The sequence below is a fragment of the Gracilinanus agilis genome, chromosome 4, assembly GCF_016433145.1.
Source record: "Gracilinanus agilis isolate LMUSP501 chromosome 4, AgileGrace, whole genome shotgun sequence".
NCBI lineage: Eukaryota > Metazoa > Chordata > Mammalia > Didelphimorphia > Didelphidae > Gracilinanus > Gracilinanus agilis.
Genome location: NC_058133.1, coordinates 177992386 through 178002153, shown reverse-complemented (window position 1 = coordinate 178002153; position 9768 = coordinate 177992386). Strand labels below are relative to the sequence as shown.

Below are 9768 nucleotides of genomic sequence, written 5' to 3'. Positions count from 1 at the left end.
CGCCAGGGTCTGGCGCTGCCCCGTGGGGCGCAGGCCAGACGGCCGGCCGCTCCTGCAGCTGACACGGCGCGCAGCCCTCTCCCTCCCCGCGCGGCGCCGCGCCCCGCTCCGCCCTGACCCTCGGCGGAAGCAGAGCCCAGGCCCCCGGCGCGGCGCCGGCTTAGCCCGGAGGCGCTCCCGCCCCCCACCCCCGCCCCAAACTGAGGAAACCCCCCTGGCCCGGGGGGCGCCCGGGGCCCCCGCCGCCCGCGCGCGCTGACACGCGCAGACACGCCCGCGCACCCGAGGCTGCAGCCGCAGCCTAAGCTGCCCGAGGCCTGGGTGGGGGAGGCTGAGGCACACTCCGCTAGGCTCCTAGACACTCCAGTGCGGAGAAGGATGCTCGGATTCCCGCGCCGGCACTTTGGGAGCAAAGGCAGCGCTTGGTTGGGGTGCAGGATCAAGGCCCGCCACTCTTCCTTCAACTCGGGACGCCAGCCCAGAGTTTACAGCAGAAGTCGTTCCTGAACTTTTCCGTCCACTCACCCCATCTTGGAGGAGTGACATTCCACCTCCCCTTCCGTCCCCGCAAAGAAAAAGAATAGAAAAAGAAAAGGGTGAAGGGTGGAGAAGAGAACAGCCTCGGCTAGCTCGACCCTACTATCCCCCTGCCATTGCACTGACCCTGATCAGGACCAGGTGTGAAGGGACCCGAGGCTCTGTGAAGTCTTGAGCCCGAGTTCAAAGAGATCTAAACTGGAGTTTGGGCTTATTAAATTAAGATTCGCTTTTTGCCCTCTCTCCCCTCTTAAGAATCATTCCTAGAACTTTCTCATTCCTGTCTTCTGGCTTCCGAACTGAGAATATTAGAGACAAGCTATTATTGAAAAGTGTCTCGAAGCTCTGGGGGAGAGAGATGAAAGAGTAAGGTATTTCAGTGATATCTTAGCAAACTAATTAAAGAAAAATATCCCAATCTTCAAATGGCTACATTATTACAAGAACCTACATCGTTCATAACTAATTGCCTTCTTACTTCACATCTATTGCTCTTGGACACTCTCATTACCCCAAGCTCCAAGACCATCCTTTTCCCCCACCCACACACTCCCTGTTGGACGATCAAATACAGTAGCATAATATTACTTTGAGAATTGCTGAGAAATTATGAGGGATAGTAACAATTTGACAGCCCCATGCTTCCTCTCCATTTACCACATATGTACAACCTTCCCACTCCTTCCTTCCCTCTGTCACCAAAGAAAAGAGGCAGGAAAATGCTGATAGGGTTTCTTTTGGAGGAGATTCCCCATTAGGCACTACCTGAAGCCCTTGGGAATTGATGAGTAGCTTTGGCTGAGAAAAGAGACCACAGCTAGGTTCACTGGGCGCTGCAGGTAACATTCAAGGGCAGGCCCGTCGGAGACAAGAAGGAATAGAGAACAATGAGCTATAGGGTAATCAGAGATTCCAACAGTTCCCTCTGCTCAATTCTCTAACTGACCCCTATGGCCCTTGCACACTCACCATCCCAAGGGTCTCACAGTTTGGACTCCCCCCTCCCCAACTCTCAAGTTGTTCAGGAAACTGAAGCTCTTGTAAACAAGGACTGGGGCGGGGAGGGGGGGGGGACAGAAAAATCGGAGTAACCAGCACAAGGGAAAATAGCTCGTGTATAAAGTCATTTGAAAGTGATCCTCAAGTCTTTTATTTTCATTCTTGTGCTGGAAGCCTCCGCTCCTTTCCACCTCACCATATTCCCTCTACCATCCAAGACCTCTCTTTAAGGTTGTGTTCTCCTTCGCTTCCTACATCTCTTCAGCCAGGGGTGAAATTGAACCTTCAAGATTATGAAAATTAGCACTTAATGATGGCCATTATCCTAATGATAATGCCGCCTCTCCTGAATCCATTCAGGCTCTCCAGAATTTCTTATCATAGGATCTCTAAAAACCTTTCTCAACAATTGTTCTCACAGCACCTCTGGGGAGGGATTTCCCCCACCAGCAGGAAACAGAGGTTAAGTGAAAACAGCCGAGTTCTCATTATCTCAGAGCTGGGATTCAGAAGCTAGAACTTTTGACTTCTTATCCTCTGATTAAAAGTGTCTAGTTCTACCCTTGATTCAAACGAAGTTGAACCAAGGAATCCCTCACTCCTGAAATCCGCCTCCCATTTACCCTACCTCCAAAGAAGAAACCAAACCACTTTCCATAATCAGGTGATGCTTTAGAAATCATGATTCCAGAAAGAGAAAGGAGAAATTCCAAAACTTCAGCCTTGCAAACAAGAGCCAAAAGCAACCAACCCCCGCAGCTACAGCTGCCACTAGAAATATATACTGAAACCAGGTCATGAGCTCCATTCCCAGAAGAGTCGGTTAGCTTTGCTCTTTTCCATAGCTGCAGACGGTATACCCAACCCCAGCCAGCTGTTGAGGCAAGAAGAGTATATGAATGGCTTTGCGCAACAAATGAAAACATAACTTTAATGTGCTTGTGCCCATGGTGGCATCTTTCATATATGACAAGTAGTTAAACTAGAAATGTTTAACATCCAAGTAAAAATCCTTGAAAGGCTCCCTTTCCCCCAAAGCCCAATTCAGCCCTATTCACTATCTGTAGCGAGGAGCCCTGGACCCAGTCTATTCTCCAGCCATTATGAGCTTGGTTAGCACCAAGATCTTTCCATGCCCACTCTGTTCCAATCAATTCTACTCACTATCAAGACCACCAACTTATTACTGAACTTTCTGTAGAAGGGATCTATGTAAGAGCTTTAAGGGAAGAGGGCAAAAGGCTGTCTTAGTGACACCAGTATCCTTTGCCTAGAACATAAGCCCATTTACCTCCCCAGAGCTGTGAGAATTGGTCTCTATCTTCTTTGTTCCTAACTTTGGGCTATTTTTTCTCTTGTCCCTCTTACTCATCACTTATTAGTGACAGTGGATGCTGTCCCTTCCATCTCCAAAGCAATTCTTGCATCAATCCTTTCCTCTCTATTCCTATTGCCACAATCCTAGGACAGATTCTCATTATCCACTCTCCTCCATTAATCCAATTTTCTCTTTTCTCTCTCCCACTACTTCATCTTTCATGTTATTGCCAGAATCATATTTCTTGCCCATAGATCTGCCTCTCAAGTCTTCAATGACATCTTAGCTTTCAAGTAAAATTTAAATTCCTCTTCTTGGTATTCAACACTCTTGAGAAGCTGGAATAGATTCTCCCTTTCTAACTTTATTTCATAAAACTCCCAGGCTAACACTATGCTTCACTGAAATTAAACAACTTTCTAACAAAGACATCATACTTTCATGACCCCAAGCCTTTGCTCAGACTGTCTTCACCTGTTGAAACTGTACCGGTACTTTAGTTTACTGTAAATGCCCCCTTTCCCCATGAAGCATTCTCTGAACCCCAGGTAATGACCTTCTCAGACATTTTGTTTTGTAACTCTAATGAACATAACATTGTATATGATAGTTATCTGTGTTGGTGCCTTATCCATATAACAAGTTTTAATCTCCTTAAGGCAAAGATTATGTCTTATCAAAACTTTATACACAGTCTCCCCCAGCATTAATATTTTGCAGGCAGTTAAGTAAAATTAAACTAATATTTAGTAGCCTCAAGGTGCCTTACACCTAAAAAATCTATTTGTCTGTGATCTCTGATCTGTGACCTTAACCTAAAGTAAAGATAGGCATAAAATTACTTGCCCTGGACATATATTACTTTTGAGGTTAGTGAATGCCAGTTCTCTGTGAGTTTGAGCCCAGTCATTTATTTTATTTTTTTTCATTTTGCAAGCATATATTATCTGTCCTCCTCACTGCTCTTCCTCTGATAGAACAATTTAAAAAAATAAATAAAACCCTCATACATGTTTCAGCATTTAGTCATATCAAAAAAATATACCTGACAAGAGTAAAAAGGATCAGTCAACAAGAAATGTGACCCTTCAACTTCTGCCTACATTATACAAGAATAGGAACAGAAAGGGAAGCTAGCTTTTCATGCATTTTTTAGACCAAGAAATACCTCACTCAGTGAGAAAAGCAGAAGCAAATCCCACTATGGGTACAATCACCACAGTTCACCCCAGAGCTGCTTGTCTGTGACTGTGATGGTCAGAAGTCCTGCTTGTGTTTCACTTCTACTCCCTGGAGTGTCAATAGCTACTTCTATTTTGATATAAAGAGAGGGAAACAGAGTTATTAAATCTCTGATACCTCTCAGAAGTAAGGTTAATTTTGCCTGAGCACATTCAAATTATTAACTTCTTAAAAGCAGCAACTATCTATATCTCCATTAGAGAAGAGTTCTTAGCAGTTAGAAACTCTCTACTCTTTCCCTATCCCTTTATAACCTGTAGCTTTGAAAAGGTGAAAATCATTTCAAAAAGTGAGACTAGGGGCTCCCTAAGAGCAGGGACCATGTTTTCCTATTAGAAGACTGTAACTCCTTCCCAATAGATAAGTGATCAAAGGATATGAACAAACAGTTCTCAAAAGAATAATCACAAACTATTAACAATCATGTTTAAAAAATGCTCCAAATCACTAACAAGAAAAAGGTAAATCACAATACAGAGGTTTTACGTCACATTCAGCAAATTGGCAAAGATGGCAAAAGATGTGAATAATATTGGAGTGGTTGTGGAAAGACGAATGCTAATGCATTGCTAATGGAACTGATTTGGTATAACCATTCTGGAAAGAAATTTGAAATTATGTAAACAAAGTAGCTAAAATATCTGTACCCTTTGATCCAGAAATCCCAGGGTTAGGTACACAGCTTAAGGAGATCAATGAGTAAAAAGAAGGCTGCATATACACCAAAATATTTATAACTATACTTTTTGTCATAGCAAATAGTGGAAACAAAGTAGATGCCTGTTTGATGGGCAATGGGTTAACAAACTGTGGTTTCTGAAGGTAAGTTATTGATCTGTAAGAAACAATGAATATGATGAATAGAGAGAAGTATAGAAAGTCTTATGTGAACTGATAAAATAGTTATAACTGTATGTCTGAAGCAATACAAATTGAAAGAACCACCACAAATCAATAGAAGATGAATGTTTCAAAATCATAAAGAAAGCATGGCCCTAAAGAATAAAGTTATGAGAAGACATATCCCCTCTATTCCTTTGCAAAGATATGTATATGTAGGGAAGAGAATAAAACATTGCAAAAAAAAAAAAACAACACAGATTTTTTTTCAATGTACTAATGGGCTTTGCTGATATTTTCCCCTCTTTATCATTAAAAAAAATCTTTGTTCTAAGGGGTGGTTCTCTGGGAGGAGAAAGGGGAAAGGATAAAGAGGGAAATCTAGGTGTTGCAGAGAAAAAAAAATCTATAATAAAAAAAGACAACTTCTCTATGATGAAAACCATGACTTCCCTACCCTCCACCTCCAACAAGGAATTCCCAGTCCTTTTCCTCCTGTTCTCCATAGCAGTTAGGTACTATACTGTAGACAAGTACTCATTCCCTTTGACTAGAAGCCTTCTCTCCCTACCTCCTCACCCTACCTCCACCCCCACACTTCATTAGGTAATTCCTAGAGACTAATGTGACTCTCTCTAATCAACCCCATTTCTGGTCATTGATAAGTGAGCCATTATATGAAGGCAAAGTACTATTTCAACCTGTGATAATGAAGTCCACTGATATCTAGCCAGACACTTCCATATCACCTTCAAAAGGGAGAGAGGAGCCTTATTTACATCAAATTAGAAAGTATATGAATGAACATTTCTTGTTTACAGAGGACAAAAAGTTGCTGCCATAAAGCTAGGGTATTGTCATATGATCAATGTTTATTGAGTATCTGCTATGTACCTGGTGCTGAAATGGAATCAGCACTTCCTAGCAATAGCAAAATTATTGCCCTCTTAAATATAGCTGGTGTTTAGGAAATAGGATTTTTAAGTAAACATCAATTTCGAGCAAAAAAGCTATTTTTTCCTTTTAGTCTAAGTCTTCATAGGTAGATAGACCTACCACAACTTATGTTAACGAAATACCCTAGTTTATCTAGCCCTATGAAGGACATTGGTGAGATCGTCACTCCTTAATACTGCTTTTGGGTAAAAATATTACAGTAGTTCCAATTTTATGACTTCTGGATGGGTAACTGAGGAGGGAAATCAATGTGTAGGCAAATTATTAAACTCAGGCCTCTAGCTGAAAGAAACAAAAACAGTTTTTAAAAAAGCCAAGAAATTCAATAAGGCTAGAAAACATGCCCTAAAGACACAAATTTGTCCTTTGTGTACCTACTTCCCACCACAGCAAATATCCCAGGCCTAAGGCAGAAAGCTTGGGAAATAATGTCATTTAGGAGGTAGAGGAGTAAAATTTGTTCAGAACACTAATAGGGTCAAGGTTCTAAACTCAATCCCTACATAGATCAGCAGCTCCAACCATCCCCACTAGCTATCATCCAATATATGTCCTTTTTTCAGGTAAACTTCTTGTCTGCACTCTGTACCTCCATATCCTTTATTCTCTTTAAAATTCTCTATAATCTGATTTCCAGCTTCATCATTCAACTGAAATTGCTCTCTTGAGTCATCAGTTTGCCAGATCTAATGGGCTTCTCTCAGTTTTTTTCCTTCCTTCTCGACTTCTATGTAGCATTTGACAATTGATCACTCTCCTTCTGAAGAGTCTCCTTTGGTTATTTGTGATACTTTCTGCAAGTTCTTCTCCTACTTTTCTGATCACTCTCCTTTGCTGGAGAATCATTCCATATCTGTCAAAAGGGCCTTTGTCCAGAGCCCTCTCCTCTCTATATACTTTCATTTGGTGACTAATCAACTTTCATGGGTTTATCATGCTTATGTAGATGACCCAGATCTATGTATTTAGCCCAAGTCTCTCTAATGAGTTCCAGTCACACATCACCAATTGTTTACTGGGCATTTCAGACAAGATGTCTTGTAGTACTCAGTATGTCCAAATCAGAACTCATTGTATCTTCCCATAGACTCATCCTCCTCCTGAACTTCCTTATCATTGCCAAGAACATTATCATCCTTCCAGTCACCCAGTTTTACAACCTGTGTCTTCCAGAATGTCTCACCTTTACCCCACATAGCCAATCAATTGCCTCTCTTTTAATTTCTTTATCTGAAGAAATCTCTTGTCTATCTCCTCTCCACTTACAGCCACCAACCTAGTTCAGGCTCTCATCATTTCTAGTTTGGATTATTTTAATAGCCTCATATTTGGTCTTCCTTCTTCAAGTGTCTTCCCACTCTAATCCGTTCACAGTTGCTAAAGTGATTATACCAAAGTACAGGTCTGACCATGTCACCTTCCAACAACTCTTTATTACCTCTAGTAGTAAATGTAAATTCCTCTACCTTGTACTTAAAGCTCTTCACAACTAGTTTCTTCCTAGATTTCCAGTGTTCTTTCACAGTATTCCCTGTTACATAGTGTGGTCCAATTATACTGGTCTACTTGCTGTTCTTCGTGTAGGACATGAGTGATCTCATATCTCCTACCTTTGCAAAGGCTGTTCCCCCATCCCTGGAATAATATATACTTCTACTTCTTGGAATCATTAGTTTTCTTCAAGTCTCAGTTTGATCACCTTCTAAATGAGGTTTTTCCTCATCACTACAGCTGCTAGTAACTGCCTTCTCAATATTACCTTGTATTCATTTGGCATATATTCTATAAATATTTCTATGTACACATTGCCTCCATTTAAAATGTAAGCTCAATAAAGGGACTTTCCTACTTTTGTCTTTGCAGCTCCATAACTTAGAGTTGTCTGACAGTTTTACCTAGTATGAATACTAGGTAAAAAATGAGCTAAGTTTGAACCTACTCTCTAGAGACTCTAGAGACATATAGTTACTACTTAATGTTTGTTGATTAATCTAAAGCCATATCCTATAATCCGCAAAGCAACACCATTAGTCAAAAGTGTGGGTGGCTGCCACTTAACTCCCATACCTAGAAAAGTTTCATGGAACATGAAGCACTGCATACCCAAAGAGCAGAATCCTATTGTTTCCTACTATCTATTCCTCACAACTATCTTGAGTATTTAACAGGGGTCTGGCACATGAACAGATTGACTATACTTATCCAAAGAGAGGCTGGGGAGCCTAGGAGAGTTGTGATCATAGCAGTACATTGAAGTAACCTTAAGAGTATGGGAAAATTTTCTATAGCTAATTCTAGTCTACATGTAAATCATAAGGTTAGGAGAAGTCTTTTTTTGGTTAGCTGTATAGCCCAAACTGTGGTTGTATCCAATAAGGTCTTAGTTGGCCTTGGTCATTCTCTTGAGCTATATACTCTAGTGGTTCTTCTCCTTTGCTGATGGTATCTGTGAGACAGTGCTGTAAGGGAAAAGGTCTTGGGCCTTCTCTCCTATGAGGGTATGTACCCTCATGGGACAGGTCTTGTTTTTCTTCTTTTCATCTAAGGTGAAGGGATTAGAGAGTCAGGAACCTGGTGTGGAGTGTCAGTAGTTTAAGGTCTGGGTTTTATAACAAACTCACCATTAGTGTGCAGAGGGGGCAAGAAGAAATCTTCAGAACTAGGCCCAGTGGTGACTAGGGTGAAGACTCATTTGATTAGTCATCTGATTTTGAATCTGGTGGAACCAATACAATACTAGGTAAAATGAGCTAAGTTTGAACCTACTCTCTAGAGACTAAGGTGGGATGGAATGCATATGCACCTAGGGTAAGGGGAAATGTTCCTACTGTACTTTTGTTATTGTTTGAAGTAAACATCCTTTTGTAATAGCCAATTGATGCTAAATGGTTAAATGGAATAGGGGTTTGTTGCTGGCACAGTGTAGGAAACAGCCAGCCAGTGAAGACATCAGCTGATGGCAGTAAAGAGGCACACTATAACCCTTCAGAGTACTCCTGGAGTCTTGAGGGAAAGACATAGCAAGCCTCCCTCTAGGAAAGTGAGGCCAGAGTCATCTTTCCAAGGATGAGTAGAGTAGCTGATTTATAGGCTTATCAATTTAATATCCCCATTTTGGACATTGGCATCCCCTTCTGTTTCCCCATCAGTTCTGTGCATATCCTAGATCAAGAGCCTGTGTTCCGAGTCTCCATAGGTTTTTTTTTTTATCAATAGTGAGCCTATTACAGTGCAATGCCTATAGTTATTTAAACCAGATCATAGAATCTGTTTAGAGTGGTATTGGAGTTGAGTTTGCCACAGAAAAAGGGTCTTTGAAGTGGAAACTGCCTAAATATTTTAGGACAGACAGAATACTTCGTGATGGTGGGATGAACTGGCTATTAAAATTCTACATGACCATACCCAAGTCAACCATTCTTGATGATCATTGCTCCACTCTCAAGTAAAGATCAAAGCTACCTATGGTTATGGAGTAGGTACTCCCTGGGCTACCCTCCACAGCTTTGGGCAAGTTCTTTTTCCTGGCTTGCTGAAAGATAAATCCTCTGCTTAGGCTTGAGCTAAAAAAAGGATTACAGCAAGCAGATTAGAGGTCTTGGGCTTGTGATATATTTTGACTTGGCAACCCCAGATACCTTGAAGTAAAAAGTTTGGGGAGAGGAAGGAGATGGGGCTAAAACTGGGGAAGCCAGTGGGTATTACCACCTGAGGTTTCCAAACTTTTTCACATAAATCAAACTCAGCTCTGCCAGGGAATAAGAGCGAAGACCAGGGCAAGTCTCATCCTTACTATTCCCAGATGGGATTTATTATCCTCTCTCCATTCATCCTTATGCTTTCCTTCATTTTATCCATCTGTTTTTTCTTCCTTC

At 41.5% G+C, this 9768-nt stretch overlaps 1 protein-coding gene across 1 annotated transcript in view; it reads right to left on the bottom strand.

Annotated features, from left to right (window-relative positions):
* LOC123246130 overlaps positions 1-9768 on the bottom strand; it is a 144929-nt gene that overhangs the window by 133182 nt on the left and 1979 nt on the right. Inside the window, exon 2 of the mRNA XM_044675069.1 lies at positions 8400-8434. Coding sequence (XP_044531004.1) covers positions 8400-8434 — 35 coding nt within the window. The remainder of the gene's footprint in view (positions 1-8399; positions 8435-9768) is intronic.